General features: G+C 36.7%; 1 protein-coding gene across 1 annotated transcript in view; it reads left to right on the top strand.

The window, feature by feature from the left end:
- Positions 1 to 18,750, top strand: part of WDR72 (WD repeat domain 72) — a 2,139,079-nt gene that overhangs the window by 506,045 nt on the left and 1,614,284 nt on the right. The window contains exons 8-9 of the mRNA XM_044078940.1: positions 995 to 1,176; positions 1,569 to 1,668. Of these exons, the coding sequence (XP_043934875.1) occupies positions 995 to 1,176; positions 1,569 to 1,668 (282 nt within the window). The remainder of the gene's footprint in view (positions 1 to 994; positions 1,177 to 1,568; positions 1,669 to 18,750) is intronic.

The following is an 18,750-nucleotide window of genomic DNA, read 5'->3' as shown; positions in this document are numbered from 1 at the left end:
GTGTGTGTGTGTGTGTGTGTGTGTGTGTGTGTGTGTGTGTGTGTGTGTGTGTGTGTGTGTGTGTGTGTGTATGTGTGTGTTTGTGTGTGTCATACCATCAGAGGTGGGTTATAGTGGACCACACAAGGCCCTCCATAGGGCATTGAGGCTCTCTGCCTTTAGTATTGACCTCTAGGCAATCTAGTAATGCCCATTACCTCCCACCCAGTTTGGAATTATTACTTGTTTAATGGCTGTTTATGGATGCAGAACTACAAAGGCCTTTCAATCAGATTGCTGTGTTTATCTAGAGTCTACTCATTAAACAATGAGTTATTTAATGCACTAATGAAACAGTAATCTATAAATTATGTACTGTTCATAGATTCCTAGATAATGCCTCGTGGTTTTCAGTGATGCTGCATTGTGGAATAATGTGAAACAAGAACAATTAATTAACTGTTATAATCAAGAAACACAACTCATAAAAATGTATTTTTTAAGATATATCCACTGTGCACACAGTGAGAGATAAGAATAGCATATCTATCTATCTGTCTATATATATATATATATATAATATATATATATATATATATATATATATATATATATATATATATATATATATATATATATATAATATATATATATATATATATATATATATATATATATATATATATATATATATATAATATATACACACAAATACATACACATGTGCATATATATATATATCTATATATGTATATATATATATATATATTTAGATAGATATACATACTTTCTGTATGTTTTATTGTCCTATGATCTCTTTTTTTCAGTCTTACCAAAACCTAGAAAAACATATAGAATACAGATGTTGATGGACTGCAGATAATTGCTTTCTACAGCTCTTTATATACATATTAATATTCTTATTCATTTTGCTTACACTTTAATACTTATGTTTTATTTCTAAAATGTAATACAATTCCTCTGCATTATTCACTTTTGTCCATCTTGTTTTCAGGTGTATGACTACTGTGATTTTTCCTTGCTGTGCCATGAAGTTAACAGGAATGACAATTGCTTGGCTGGGGGAGAGATTCTAGCTGCGAACAAACTCATCATCTGGACAGAACATGGTCATGGTTATATCTACCAGCTGCCTGACAGGTGGACTCAGATGGGAGCGACACATGAAAAGTTCAGGTACAAGATGAACTTTGGGAGGTTTATTAAAGAAAATCCTAACATGTCACACATGATCAAAAGCCAGAACAAAAACATTTTGGCACCCGGAGATTTAGACTTCGTTGGTTAGCCAGTAGCCTTTGTCTGACACTGCAGGAGATGGAGGAAAAAGATTAGTCATGTCAGCCTACTGCAGCTGCCACTGCGATTTGTAACAAGTCATTAATAATTACTTCCTTTGAACTCTGAATTCTTGTTCACAGGATACATGCAGTTTTTAGAAAACTTTTTTTAGTAGCTGAACTGTCGTAACATATGCTATCAAAGAACATTTCTTTTGCTTAATCTGACAGCAGAAAAACTTAAAAAAAGTGATTTAATATTAATGTGCATTTTCTTTAATTGTGCAGTGGGCTTTTCAAAAATGGTGTCTCTCTGGTAAAAAGAAACTCAGTCAGCATTTCTCTTTCACCTCGGTTACTTTGTACTACCGTGTTAAGGGACAAAGAGGTAAGTTGTGAACAGTTGCTCAAACTACATTTCTAAACCTCATGTATTTCTGTTTTTATTCTGGAAGCTATAAACATTAGATATGCAGCCTCTGTGCTCAGATTTCTTTGCATTATTACAGTGTAGTTGTACATTTGCCTGAAAAAAAATAAACTCATGCCTGGTAATATTTTCAATATGCAATGACTTTTCTGGTAATTTTTTCTGCTTGTGAAGAAAAAAACAAAATAGTACATATTAGTCGGATGTATTGCTCTTTATAAAAGAATAATTTCAGAAAGAGGTTTTGACGTTGTGAGTCAAAGCTATGTATCATACTTGTTACAAAGAGATTTAGTGCATATTTGTAAGTACTATAATAAGATGCCTCAGTAAAAACAGATTGATGAGTTAGTTTATCCAGCATTAAGAGATGTGTGATGCCTTGTAGAAGTAACAACGAGGCCATGTCTCCTTATTTGTCTTCTGTCACTGTTATTCATCTTAAACAAATAAAAATATATTATTTGTTTTTAAGCAAGTAAAGCCAAATCATCAGAGATACCCTTTGCAGGTGGGCATGTAGAATGTAAGTCTAGTTAACTGGCTTTGCCCAAAATTTAATGGCGTAAGAGTGGGGACTGATTCTATATTAACTGGCCCTTAATTTGCCTATTCCATTTTTGATTTAGATTGTTCATTGTTACAATGTGTGAAATATTTAACATACACAAACATTTATTTTTATTTGCAGGTTCCGTAAGATAGGTTTGGGCATAAAGCAGTTAAATATCTGAAACTACTTGTAAATATTTTTCATATTATAACAGTGTCAGTAGTCTCAACTAATTATTTTACTTTACTGTTTAAATATAGACATAAAATGCCTACAGTCATTTTCTTCTTCTGTTCTTTCCTTTCCGTCCTCCAGCTGTGTAGGACTATAAATGCATTCTGCTTGCTCAGGTGGTTAACATTTCTGTCAAGTACTCTTTTCTTTTCAAAGCAGAATCTTATTCTGTATGGCATATAGTACCATGCTGAGCATAACGCAGAAGGTTACCCAGTCATATAAAGCTATAATTTAACTTTGCAATGAAAAAAAAAAAACATAAGTGCAGTTATCCCACTGCATCAGAGTTTGCAGTATAAAGAAGCATTATGTATGGCTCAGGTTTCTTACAGAATATGTTGTGTACAAGGCAGGTACAAGCAAAATCTTGTTTCCAACTGGAATCACATCTGTGCTAAACAGAAGGATGACTGTTGCCACATTAAGTGCACCCCAACAGGATGTGTTGTACACAGGGGAGGAGCACATGTTATATTACAATTCCTAAATGTACAGGATGACATCTGGTACTGGCCCCACATTGTAATGCGAGGGTGAATTCAGTGAGGAGAGGGTAGCAGATGGCCATATGCAGATACTGGTACTATCTGTAAGGAGAGGATTAGTTATAAGTGAAGGAGTTCACAAAGGTGACGAAATGTAGCGGAACACACAGCTGCAGCAGTAAATGTTTGTTGTTAACTAACCATTACACTTCACTTGTACATCACTGCACTGCTACATCGTCCCAGCAAAACAGTTCCTTTTGATATAGTTATTATTGCCTATTCCATATTTATACCTTACAGAAAACAGGTGAGACTTTCTGGTCTGAGCATTACAGATACAGAAATTTCACCAAGGCCTGACTGTTCAGCTGAAAATGGTTAAAGCATGCCTAATATATTTACACACACACACACACACACACACACACACACACACACACACACACACACACACACACACACACACACACACACACACACACACACACACCATATATGTATAGCATTTTAAAGGTCCCGCTAGATGTCAAGTTGGAGGCTCCTACACACTTCCAGTCTATGTATCACCCAATCACTGCCACCCTTCCGAAGCAAACTTTTAGTTCATGCTACATACTTTTAGGAGTAACACACACACACACACACACACACACACACACACACACACACACACACACACACACACACACACTGACCTGTAGCTGCAATGCACTTATATTACAACAGACCTATGTACCACACTATGTTGGCCTGTCTCACAAAGGAGACACTTACAGTTACTGGCATTTAGTTTCAGAGAAGATACATTGTATCAACTCTATCTACAGATCTGGATTTAGGTTAAATGGCACCCAATGTATACCCCCCAGTCTTGCCTAGTCCCCCACCCACATCTTGGGCTCCCCATATCATGCACATTCTTTTTTTCTTCCTTTTATTACATTTTGCTGTACTCTTCCTATATGCTCTGCTTTTTAAAGTTTCTTTTTTTCTTTCTCTGGCCATTTGAACCAATGCTTTCATCCCAGTCTAACACTAGAGGGATGCATAGGCAGTTTTTTTTTGTGTATGTGTGTGTGTGTGGGGGGGGGGAGGTAGGGAGGCAGGCAGTTCTCAAAAGTTTATATAACTTTGTCATCCAATTATGGCTTGAACAGAAATTATAATTAAGGAAGTAAACTGTGTTGTAGTTTAGCTTTAGTTTTCCTTGCATTCTTTCAACATACCTTACCTGACCAAGATAGCAGAGAAAGGCCATTTAGGAAATAACTCAAATAAGCCAGGGCCCGAGAAGCCTTAGGGATACAGATGTTCTGGGACGTATTTTAAAGCATTTTCGCAGCCTTTTAATCCAGTGGCGACCTAAACAAAAACATGAGTAAGAACAGAATTTCGGTATTATTTTGTTTTCTTTGAAGGAAGACATAAGATATATCCAAAGCTTAAAGTTCAACGATGAGAAAATAGTGGCTCACAATAAACTAACAAGCCAGTTGCCTGTGTACACAGGCCCTATTTGAGAGCTGCCTGTCTCTCTAGTCCACCCCCCCCCCACACACACACAAAAAAAAAAACGCCTATGCATCCCTCTACTGTTAGACTGGGATAAAAGCACTGGTTCAAATGGCCGCAGTCATGTGTTTTAAGTGAATGCTGACATAGATGCATATACATAGCCTGCCTCCTCACTCTTCAACTCAAACTGTCAAAGGCAGCTACCTGCATATGTACCTGAAGTGTGATTGTGAGGAAAGTGAAACAAAAATAATGATTTCAGTAATGTTTTTACTTTGTTGCTCCTAGACAGTACACTGCCCCTACACTAACTATAGTAACCTTCTTTGTACACCTCTGAGGTCTGGGAGAAACAATGACCAAACTATCATAGGACCAAACATAAGCTATAATGAAATCTACAGTTTGACAATGATGAAAATTAAAGTAATAACCACACACACACACACACACACACACACACACACACACACACACACACACACACACACACACACACACACACACACACACAACCTGTAGCATTTTTCTGTTCTGTTCACACACATCTGAGCAGGATTAGTTTTAGAATGGGTGCATTGGAGAACAGAGGCCATTATCAGCTTTATCCTAACAGGGTCATATCACAGCCTGTTCAGGTTAAATAGTTTTATTAGAAAATTAGAACTTTTTTTTCCTCATTTTCTCCTCATTTTTCCCCAACCAGAAACAGTTTTTGTGGATGATTAAGGTAGCCCCCTGTATCCATTTATATAGTCTGGGGTGTGGGGACTCCCACCTTCCTAGATGGTCTGTGTCTGAATGTCCTGTGATATACTGTACACCTTACTTTTGAAATATAATTACTTGTCAGTTATATTATTTACTGATTCCCAAAAGAATAATGTATGTGTCCTGGCATTATTGGGTGTGTGCACAGATAAAAATCACTGATACCATTTACACACACACATACACACACACACACACACACACACACACACACACACACACACACACACACGTGCACGCATAAATCATAGTGCAATATTAGTTTTGTACTTATTTCAGCAAATAGCAATACATTGTATAACACTGGTACTACCACAGCAGATCAGTGACTTTTGTTTAACAGTCATCAAACAGAAGCAGGGGTAAGTCACTTTTATTTACCTCAATGAGAAGCAATGCAAACCTGTCATTGTCCCTGATTCACAGACCTTCACTGATTTCGCTCATAATTTTGCTCTATTCTTCATAAAAAGTTTGATTTGCTTGTAAATAACTCAGGATTACAGTCAATAAATCCAGACATCCGAGTTTTATACTTATTGTCCAAAAAATACACGTTGATGCAAAATATGTTATTCTATTAACTTTTTAATTGAATTAATGTGATATTTAAAACTTGTTCCCAGTTTTGAGCCTTTATTTAGCTATTATTGGTATTGAGATGAATTCTTCAGCAAAGAAGTTGGGAGTTACAGTATCAGGTGTTCTGCCAGTATTTGTAAAACTTCCTGAAAGAGAAAACTATCCCTGAAGATCAGAAGCATGAGCTCTTCTTAAAATCCAAGGCTTGAACTGAGATCAGTCACTCTTGGCTGCTGATCTCCCTAGTGCTTACCTTGATGATGTTCATTATCAGCTTTATCCTAAAGAGGCCATATCACAGCTCTGTTCAGGTTAAAGAGCATAATCAGGATATTAATACATTTTTTCTCCTCATTTTCTGCAAACAACAGCAGCTTTTGCGGGGTCCCCAGACAGTCAAGGCTGATTAAGGGCTCCTCTTCTACCAGCAAGGTTTAACTAAGCCAAGGGCATTATGTCAGTGGTAAAATATTTAATGGAATTGAGAAAGCTGTTGTTGGATAAAACACTGTTATAATGACTAGATATAACTTTGAGTTTCAACTTTTAATGGCAATATAAATAAGAGTTATTACCCACATAGTTTATTAAATATACAAGATTGCTATACTAGATTTTGTTGGTTTGATAGACATATTACAAAAATATCAAGATAAGATAACTTGCTGTGTTTGGGGGCTCGCCAGAAATAAGGGCCTGCCAGAAACCACAGGGATTGCTGGTGTCTAAAGTTGGCTAAGGGTATATATAACTAGCAGGGTGTGTGGGGTACAGGACAAAAGTATTAGTTTTGGATGTGGTTAGATTTTGTCAATATTTTGTATTTAGATACTTTAAGTTTTTGTTGATATTTGTGAGTTTGCTTAATTTTAAGTAGACCCATATATATGGGTCTTCTTAAAAAAGCCAGGCGGCGAAAGATAGGGTAACTTTTTGGCTAGGCTTATATAGGCCTTAGGGCTAATTACCTAGTACCTACCTATGAACCTATATATATATATATATGTGTAAGTGTGTGTGTGTGTGTGTGTGTGTGTGTGTGTGTGTGTGTGTGAGTGTGTGTGTGTGTGTGTGTGTGTGTGTGTGTGTGTGTGTGTGTGTGTGTTTGTGTATATACCATATGTATATATATAACTATATATATATATATATATATATATATATATATATATATATATATATATATAGATATTTTTATTTATTTGTCTTTGTTGACAGGAAAAGTCTGACTGGGCAGAGCCCATTTTCAGTGGAGGCCCCAGGAAAAATATACCACCACAGTACATTTATATTAACAAGTGAATTTCAAAACAATTCATAGAAAAACAGTTATATTTCTCATGAAACAACAAGAATGATTAAAAATGTATATACATACAGTAAAATATTTACATCAACAATTTTAAGTCTATGTAGTTGTTCTAGATGTTAAATCTTGCAGAAGTAAATGGACTGACAGTGCAGAAGGGAAACATGAGTGCAAAGAAGTTAAATGTCCTTTCATTTCATTAAAAAAAGGTTTGCAAGCAGTTTAAGATACATAATGAAGATAGTTATAGAATTTTGTAGGAAGGGAGATTTTATTATTGTATAGATTTGTAAAGGGTTTGAGAGATAAATTGAAGTAAGTTGTAGAATAATGTAGGAGGGATGAAAGATATTAGTATTATATTGGAGAATAGCGGTAATAGCAAAAGTCAAAGAGCATGGTATAGGATTGTTCCCATTTAAGCTGCCTGTTCCAAACTGGTGTATGTAGAAAGTTTATAATTTAGGTATACAGTGGATGAATAAGAAAGGTTGAGAGGTGGATGGGGCAGTTAGAAAAAGTGTTGTTTAAGTGGGGTGTGTGAAAAGCGATGTATTAATTCAAATGCAGGAGGGAAAATTGTTTGAAGTGTAATGATTCAAGTAGAGGAGGGCAAAATGTTTGTGATAAGCAAAGATGAGTTTGTGCTTTCACTAGAGGTCTCAATCTGGTGATGAACATGAGCATAACCAAGCTGGGTAAGGTATTGTTTGAGCGGGAATTTATAGATTAGAAGTTTGTTAATCATTTGTAGTTGTGTAGGGATGGTGTTCCAGAGCCTGGAGATTGAAGAGGAGTATAATGAGCCCCCAAATTAATCATTTGCCTTAGTAGTGATTAGTAAAAATGTATCTCTAGAAAGGAGGTGCATTGTGGGGATGTAGGACAATAATATGTTTTAATCCAGGTCACTGATTAGGAAAATATATCAGTTTGTATGCCATAACTAGTTGAGAGTGTGTTATATTGTTGCCCTAAGGCTTGGCAGTGGTGAGCTCGGTGTGCAGTGTTGGTAGCAAATTTAGTTACTGTGTTACAACAAGAGACTAGTTTGAAATTTGGTATAGAACTTAGGTTTGTAAGGATAGATGAGGCATATAAGAGGGTTAGAAGCAAATAGGATGAGGCTAGAATTTTTCTTGCTGGGTCTGAAAGGTACTGTTTTACCTTATAAAGGCAGCCGAGTTTCTGGTGGGTCTTTTTAATTGTTTGAAGAATATGTTGATAATATTTATGATTGTCATGTATAAAATTGGCCAGTAATTAAGTATGTAATTTTTAGTATTATTTACTGATATAACTAAGAAAGACTGTATTTGATAGGGATAATATTTTGGGGTGAAGATTATCAATTTTGATTAATTTCGATTAAGAAGTAGGTTTGAATTTTCAGCCAGGTTTTGATTGAAGAGAAAGAAATTTGGGTGATTTCCTCTAGGTTGGATATTGTTGAGGTTGTACATATTAAAGATGAATCATCTGTATATTGTACTATATCTGCTTGGTGTAAGGCAGTGTGAAGTTTGTTTTTAAAAATATTAAAAAGAAGGGGTCCTAGTATAGAGCCCTGAGGGACACCTATGATAATTGGAAGAGAGGTCCTGTTGCCATTTGACTGTTTGTTGCCTTCCAGATAGATAACTAAGGAACCATATAAGGGAGGATTGAGAGAGGCCTAAAGAAGTGACTTCAGCAAGTAAATGTTGGTGTGATACAGTGTTGAAAGTTATGGATAAGTCTAGGAACACAGTTGACACTGGGTTACGATTGTTCCTATGCTAGTTTATAGTGCTGGTGAAATGAAGGAGGGCAGTGGTTGTGCTGTGGTGGGTCTTAAACTGTGTTTCCAAGATAAGATTATTCAAATTTAGGTGATGTAGAAACTGCATATGAATACAGTTTTGAAGTATTTTGATAGGGGAAAGGATTGCAATGGGTCTGTAGTTATTAAACTTTGTAGATGTACCACCTTTGTATAAAAGTATAATAATGGATTATTTCACATGGAAGGGATATATTTTTTTGAATATAGATCTATTTATCAATGTAGGGACTGGAAACGCAATTGCATCTGCATCCATTTTTAAGTAATCTGAGGGAAGTTGGTCAGCAGCTAGAGTATTGGTTTTAGCTTATGTAGGCACTGGCTGAAGTCAAATAGCTGATGATATTCAACAAAGGCTGCTGGCACTGAGAGGTTAGTGGAAGTGTTAATTTGTAAGGGACTATATAATCTGTACAAAATAGTTGTTAAACTGTGTGGGAATTGAATCAGTATTAACTGTTAGATGTAAGGGTGGGGGTGGTAATTTGGCCTGGATGTAAAAGTTTGCTTATGGATGCCCAGAAGAGTTTTAGGTTGTTTTGATATTTATTTTGGAGGATTTTATAATATGTTTGCTTCTCATGTTTTATTTAGTATTTTGTCCTGTTCCATAGTTGCCTGAAAAGTCAAAATGTATTTTGTGTTCTGTTTTTGAGCCACTCTTTGCAGGCTTTGTCATGCTGTAGCATTAATCTCTTAGTTTATCTTGTTAGCCATTGTCCAAGATTGGATTTGATTCTTTTAGTATGTACTGGCGCAAAGTTATTCAGAAATTTTAGGAATATCACATTGAAGTGTGAGACAGCAGAGTCTAAGGGCATATAATTAGTACTTTACAGTTATAGTCTCTTATGGATTTGATAAAAGTGTGTTTGTCAAAGTTTTTTGAGTTACAAACTTGTTTGTAAATTATATGCTTATCTTGGATATTTTAACTTCGAAGATGATAAGTAGATTGATGGTCACTTATGCTGTCTGGAAGGCTACCAGCTACCCTAATTTTGTTGGGTCTGTTAGTAAGAATCCAGTCTAAGGTTGATTGCCTCATAGTACTTTCATGGACTGTAGTAATTGATGTAATTGACTGTGTAAAGCCATAGAGGTTTATAAAATCAGATGGGATGTTGCTATTAATAATCTGCCAGTCTATATTTACGTCTCCTAGTATTACTGGAGGTTGGCATAATAGTTTAAGTATTAATCTCCCACACAAAAGGTACAGGAATTGATTCTCACTAAAGGAAAAATGTCTTGGCTTAAGATGGTCCACAAGGGCATCTAGCCTAGTACTTACCTATAAACCTATGTTGTATATGGTGGGATATCCAGTTTAGGATATTTTCTACAGTGGTAATGTTTTTAACTGGTAGGTATATATGGCTGCTAACCAAAATGTTTTCATATTATTGATTTTTAGACATGATATGAGGAGTTCCACATTATTAAACTGTGGTATCTCTTGGGCATATGCAGTTATATTTAGGGAATTCTTGCAGATGACTATGCCATCTATGACTGCCCACTTTTTTCCCTGTCAAGCCTAATTATACTAAAAGCAGGTGGAGTAATTTCATTGTTATTTATGCCTTTTTTCAGCCACATTTCCGTAGCTATGATTATATCTGGAGAATATGAGGCAATACAGACATGTATGTCTTGGATTTTATTGCATGTGCTTCTAAGATTGACGTTTAGGAAGAGAAGGCTGGAACTGGGGGGTTGAGGAGGAAAAGCGAATGTTTCATTTAACAGTGTGCTGTTAGTGTGCGATTTTTGCTTTTGCTGTTGTGTGGGGCCAGGTGTTGGGTGAATATTTCCACTGACTTTTTGGGTAGAAATTTTATGAAGGAAAGTATGTAGCCAAATGCATTTGTGCTTTAGTGTTTCTGGATTTTGTATGGTAATATACTTAGATTAAGATATCAGTAACTGAAAAAATCTAAGGTTTGCTGGTCCAGTGTGGGTGCTGTGGAGATTGACAGACTTAGTAACTGTTGGTGTAGTGAGTCTGGGCCTGTAGGACTGTTAATCACACTTACTCAGGAGGAATGGTAGTTGGTAGAGAGTGCTAATATGCTGAGGAGGCACACTAATAGGGTTTGAGTCAGACCCCTTTTTTACAATATGTAAGTTTAGTTTTGCTGAAGATGTTTATTTATTTATTTATTTCATTTGATAACCGGGTAGTGTCCAACTGGACCAGGAGCCCATTTTCAGAGAAGACCCAGGGAGAAAAGCTCCAATAGATAGAACAATAAAACAATTAAGAAGTTAAGTACAATGCATATTATTACAGGTGCTACAGGCATAGATAAGAAGCTAGTATACAACTTCATTACAATATGGTTAGAGTTCGAATTTATACATTTAAAGTACATGAATTTAGCTGACAGAATGACAGTACTTGGCTTAGGAGAAGTAACAGAAATTACAACAAACAGTTACTGCTAGTTGAGAATACAGTGTTTGCAAGAGAGAAGATGTTATTAAACAGAGAGTCCTCCTATATTATTATTATTATTATTATTATTATTATTATTATTACTGGTTGTCCAGTTGAAAGGAAAGGTACGAAAGAAGCTTGCAGTATGTTGAGTAGGTGAGAAACAGTAGGATTAAGAGGATTTAAGAGTGAGTAACATTGTGGGAGGGAGGAACGGTAAGGGGTGAATAATTAGCCTGGATTGTGGCAGGAACAGAGCCAGTGATTTGCTAAGTATTCTTTTAGTAGTTTTTTGAATTCCTGGCAGTTTGGGTTTTTTGAGATGGGCTGAGGAAGTGTGTTCCACATCTTGGCCATCTTGGGGGATTATAGGCAGTCCCCATGAAGGTTGTGGGAGTGGGTAACTTGTAGCATGAGTTTTTCTGAGGATCTGAGGGGCTTGACATTGTGGCTGGGTTGTACTAGGTTAGCAAGAGCAGGGTGTTGGTCGGGTTAGTGGACAACTTTAAGGACTATGGTGAGTTGATTGAAGGATAGGAGGTTAGGTATTTCTAGCCAGTTTAGCTGAGAGAGATGAGCAGTGGTGAGTTCTGTTTGGCTGACTGGTTGCGAATGTGGCTATTCTGTTGTAGCAAGCTTCTAGATTATTGAGGTCAGTCTTACGCAAATTGGTGAACATGTGAGAGCCATACAGTAGAGCTGAGAGCAGGTGAGACTGAGCAGTAGCCAGTTAGTTTACACTGTAAAATTTTGCTGGGCAAAAGAGTATACATATATATATATATATATATATATATATATATATATATATATATATATATATATATATATATATATATATATATATTTATACGTGTGTGTGTGTGTGTGTAAATATATATTTATATATACATATGTGTGTGTGTATACACCGACACAAATGCACGCGCACACACACACACACACACACACACACACACACACACACACACACACACACACACACACACACACACACACACACACACACACACACACACACACACACACACACACACACACACACACTCACACATGCACACACATATAAAAGGAAACCAGAAAATCTCAGGTGAACACTGACAGGAAATGCAGACTCTGCACAAAAGGCATCCAGTCTGAAAATCAAACCAGGCAGTTAGAGACATTTGTGCAAGTGGCCCGTTTTTGTGAATGGCTGAGTGATTTGTTTGGTTGACAATGATAACTAGCTTTTAAGTAGGTCTGGAGTTTTTGTTTGAACGCATGGATTAGGGTTAAGAGTTAGCATCTAATAAGGTGATAGATTTACTGTATATGCAAGTGTGTGGGGGTGAGGTTTAGAGAAAGGATGAGGTAAGGGGATGGATTTAGTGCATGTGCGAGTGTATGTGTGGGTTAGTGTTTAAGTAAGGGTCTGATAAGGGAATAGGTTTAGGATTTTGTGTGTGTGTGTGTGTGTGTGTGTGTGTGTGTGTGTGTGTGTGTGTGTGTGTGTGTGTGTGTGTGTGTGTATGTGTGTGTTTGTGTGCGTGTGTGTGTGTGTGTGTGTGTGTGTGTGTGTGTGTGTGTGTGTGTGTGTGTGTGTGTGTGTGTGAGACAGTGTATGCATGCTGTATGCATGAAAGCAGTGCTTGTGCATGAGAGAGAGAGAGAGAGAGACAGGGTGAGAGACAGTACGATCACTGAAACAGTGGCAGCAGTAGTTATGGAGGTTTGTGTATCTCATGACCTCTTAGCTCAAGACATCTAAGTTAAAATAAAAGGTGCACAAAGGGTCAAAAATAGGAACATATTTTAAATATTGCTCTTATAAAACTAGAAACTCGGAAACTCAAATGTATGTCATTATTTGTAATAAAGAAAGAAGATGCTGATGGCTGTAATCTCCAATAAGGCCTTTACTAGTGCAAAACACAAGCGCATAGAACATAATGTCATTATTTAGTGACGTCAGTCCCTAATGATTGGTAACAGACCACACATTTAGGAGTAAGGAACCAAAAGCGGAAGTATATGTCTAAATATTTTTGAAAAAGTTATATTTTAGAGGTAAAATACTTCTTCCATCACCATTTACATATACTGCAGCAAGGTTGTGCATGCATGCTTGTTGAGTGTCCAAGCTGCCTTCAGAAGTGGTAGTCTTATAGAAAGTGTATTGTTTAATGCAATATTATGTTTATGGTCGATGAAGGGTTATGGTCAGGGGTCATCACACATTAGCAAGGTAGGATAAGGTTGGTCACCCCATCCCGCTTCACCTTAGTAATGTATCTCCAATGTATTATTTTATATTTTTCCAGCCCTTGTAAATCACAGAAGATTAGTCAGTCATTCATGTGAGACATTAGTTTCTTATTTCTTATTCTTCATAAACTGCATCACAATGCTAGACTTTTGCTCTAGTAACTTTTTTCAGTCTCTCCAAAGTCACATTCAGAAATTCTCCCTAGTATAATCTAGTGTACCACCAATTATTGTCCTGAAACCTTCCTCATATGGACATACCCCATCCCTATGAACTGTCCCTGATTTTACAGCACACTTCTCCAGTTGTATCGTATCTGTGCCACTATCTCTTGTAACTCACAAACTGTTGCAGTCCTTGAATAATGCAGGAGTTTAGAGAATCATGCTAATTATGTGATAAAAAAACTTTGCAACACTAATTTATGAGTTGATGACGTGGGCTAATGATGATATTTCCTATCTTAGGGTACAGGGATTAAATAATCCCCTCTTTCTTCTTTATATTTTTTCCAGTTTTAGTTAATATTTTATATTTTCCCTGATGTGTAGTGATGATGGTACAGAGTATTAACATCCTGTATAGGGAGGGAGGGAGTGCAGCATTTGAATCTTTTTAGTGCCACTGTGGCATGTTCTTTAGAGTATCCCTGGTACATACCTCTCAACTGTCTGGATTTTCACAGAATGTCCAGATTTTTCCCTCATATTTTTGGTCTGTTCTTCATAAAATTTGCAGTATTCTGGCAAGTCATTGAAGACTGAAGTTACTTTTAATGGCAGACATTTGTTTTTTTAGACTTCATATCCTTCAAAATGCATGCTAAAGCAGTTCTTGCTTTCTAGCAACTTTCTAATATTATAAGAGGAATATTTAAGATATATTCTTGAGCTAAGAGATTGAGAGGTATGCACTGGTGTCTAATTTTCCCCACAACTCACATTGCATTTTACCCTTTATTTTGGAAGTGAAAAATACCAACCACAAACTGAAAAATCCATAGTAAAAAGTGGCAGTACCTACAAACGACAACTGATCCAACTTTATTCACTAAAACAACCAGAATTAGCTCTTTCATCTGTAATAAACAAACTACATCGTGAAGTTTGTGTATTACAGACAAAAGCGCTAATCATGGGTTTTTTTAGTGAATAAAGCTGGATCAGTTGCCATTTCTGGGTCGTGAATCTTTTTATTGTGGATTTTATTTTGGAAGTGCCTCAAAGGCATGGTATGCAGAGTATCCCTGGTGTCTAGTGTTCCCCCAACTTACACTGTGTTTCTTCTTTTATTTTATAAGTACTTTTAAGGAGTATCTCTGGAATCTAGTAATGCAGGATTTGCTCAAGTCATCTGGAGAGTGAGAAGGTGTGACAGCCCCCCAGATACTTTCACACATTGCAGCACACACACACACACACACACACACACACACACACACACACACACACACACACACACACACACACACACACACACACACACACACACACACACACACACACACACACACACACACACACACACACACACACACACACACACACACACACACACACACACACGTACACACGTACACACACACACACACACACACACACACACACACACACACACACACACACACACACACACACACACACACACACACACACACACACACACACACACGTGTTCATTAACATAACATGACTGTCCTGAGCAGCTATATTTATTTTGGCTAGGCTGCATAAATGCCTTACTACAGGCATTTCTTGGGGAGCAAATGGCTAATTAGCATCTGCATCTCCCACAGAATGTCTCGTTAGCATGTCACATAGCCACCTAAACAGCCCATCATGGTGCTCCACATAAAATGCTCAAACTACATTTAAAGGAACATTCAGATGTTTACCATAAAATACTGAAATGTAATTTAGTTACTATTACAAATGATAGAAACTAACACAAATATTTAATAAACAGGAATACTGGTGCTTAGAAGTATGTAATTGTATAAAAAGAACTAAAAATAATTCAGTATTTTTAAAATGTTATTCACCCTTGTTTTGTGGAATGCTATGGCGTACCCATTCATGCTAACTGTATGCATACGTGTGCTGGGTGGGATGGATGCTATGCCTTTCGCATCTCAGCTAACACTATATATATGTATCTCTATCTATTTATCTATACAGAAAAATATAGTCATATATCTATATCAGTCTTGACAGACATAGATATACATTGATAGCTGTATAAGTATATATCTTTATATCTGTGTGTGTATATATATATATATATATATATATATATATATATATATATATAGCTGTGTGTGTGTGTGTGTGTGTGTGTGTGTGTGTGTATATATATATATATATATATATATATATATGGTTCTAGGTCATAAGCTCGACAGCCACTCTCACCGACAACAAAAACATCGACACCACATTATTGACAAACCAGAAACTGACATGCCCGACAAACAAGTAACCGACGGTCCACAAACACGAAACCCCACACACTGCACACACCACAATAACAACAATCAACTAACAAAACACATCCCCTTATCCAAAAACCACACACAGAACACAAGCACACCAAAATCCTCACAAACCCACACTAAACCTCACACACAACTACGTCCAACCCTAACCCAAACCCTTACCCTAAGGTCCGTCACTATCGCACACTCAGCTAACCCGCGCCCTAACCCTAACTCACTTAACCCACCCCTAACCCCACAGACTGTCACTATCCACACTTACCTTAGTCGCACACTAACGTCCGTCACCACCGCATACTCACACAGCCTTCTTTCCAACTCACTATCCCTGGCGTCGGAGTTTTCATCCGTAGCGTCGGTCTTCCGAGTGTCGATCATCTGGCGCCCGCTCATGCGTTGTCGGTAATCCCAGCTGTCGATCTTCTAACCTACACCCATATATATATATGTGTGTGTGTGTGTGTGTGTGTGTGTGTGTGTGTGTGTGTGTGTGTGTGTGTGTGTATATAAATATATATATATATATATATATATATATATATATATATATATATATATATATATATATATGGATTCACTTCTAAATTTTGAAATACTGAAATATCGAATTTCAGTATTTCGAAATTAGAAACCCGAACGTTCACAAACCCGACAGTTCACAATCACGCATACCACAATCTCAAAACGTCAAAATATCGAAAAACACATTCTGGCATCTGTTTTTCATATTTTACACCCTCCACCATTTGCAAAACACCCATGAAGCATAGAATCGCTTTAAACATGCGTACACACCACCTCACATGGTACACACATTTCCATAACCAGTACACATGCACAGCTTATATGTGCTGCGCTTTTTAACACTTCTTCCCCATCTGCAACGGCGGTAGTTATTACCCTCCCCTTGCACTTCATAGCTCACTTCCACTTACAGCACCAATAATTCCTCTGCGGCTCTGTCTTTTAAAGGTGGTAAACGTGCCCTTCTATTATAAGGACATCCTTTCCCTTCTGTGATTTCACCCTGGTATATCTTTCACCCACATTCCCTGGTGGAGTTATGGTGTTGGACGCCATGATATTGTCGGTACAACGTACAGCTACTTAACGATACAGGAAGCCTATATCCTTATTGGCAAGTACTCTGAGTGTTCGGGATTGTGATATCGCGATTGTGAACTGTTGGGTTTGTGAACGTTCGGGTTTCTAATTTCGAAATACTGAAATTCGGTATTTCAGTATTTCGAAATTTAGAAGTGAACCCATATATATATATATATATATATATATATATATATATATATATATATATATATATATAGAGAGAGAGAGAGAGAAGTATATGTATATGTTTGACAGTTGGATTAGAGGATTAAGGAACTATTAACAAGCTGTTTCCTTTGGTCCACTCGTGTGAGATTTGAAAGGTCCATTGAGATTAGTGTTCTACTTCAGAAACTAAATAAAATAAAATAAGTGTATGTGTGTGTATGTGTATGTATATATATATATATATATATATATATATATATATATATATATATATATATGTATAGATATATATGGGATCCGTACTGATCCCCGAATGACATTTTCACAGAATCACTAACAGCCGGGCATACTTACATGAAAGTACTTTTCACCGAAGATGTACTTTTGCGTTAAGTATGCCTCTTGTGGAGGTTGTACTACGGTGCGGATAAGGGAAAATTCCCTTTTCCCCACTGTAGTGTGATCTCGGAGTAAGAATATTAAAGTGGGGGGTGTGCAGGGGGGCTTGCACCCCTGCAAAAACATTAATTTATTTATTTTTTTTGTTTTGTTTAACACACTTTAGCGAAAGCGCTTTTTTGGTGAAAGCGCTTTTGCTAAAGTGTGTTTGGTGATAGTGGATTCCGACTGTTGAATTTTCGTTCAACAGTCCAAGATCCATGGGTGTGTATATATATATATATATATATATATATATATATATATATATATATATGTGTGTGTGTGTGTGTGCATTTATTTTGAAATATCACAATACTGAAGCATTGAACTTAAAAGCATCAGTTCCAATTGATCAAAAGTCAAAATGCTGAAAAACAAACAAAGAGAATACAACTCATGTACTTTGAAAATATAGAGGCTGGGATGAGCAGTGTCACAATATAAAGTATATAGCTGGGAGATGCTGGTAACACTATTCAGGTATTGTAGAAGATTGTTTGTGGGTATAGGATTCTGAAAGAAGAGAAATGGTAATCTGATATGACAAGCTGAAGACAACATTGATAATTATCCCGGAGATGTACAGGAGCTGAACAATTGATCTGATATGTGAAGTTTGAGTTGTGTTATAAATAAGATTGCATTCTGGATGGATTTCAGTGGTAGTGGGATCTGGTTCCATAATTTAGCTATGCTATTTGAATATATAGATTCACCTTCAGTACTAGATGATTTAGTTATAGTGAGTAGTGATTTCTGCTGGGGGAGTAGTGTTGCATTAAGTTGTTAAGTGTGGGCAATTGTCTGGCTTATATAAAATTCTGTGTAATGTGGTTAGTGGAGAAAGTGTTAGTTGATC

This window comes from Protopterus annectens, chromosome 7.part1 (genome assembly GCF_019279795.1).
Source record: "Protopterus annectens isolate FY-2018-M chromosome 7.part1, PAN1.0, whole genome shotgun sequence".
Taxonomy (NCBI): Eukaryota; Metazoa; Chordata; order Ceratodontiformes; family Protopteridae; genus Protopterus; species Protopterus annectens.
This window is presented reverse-complemented; position numbering and strand designations above follow the sequence as displayed.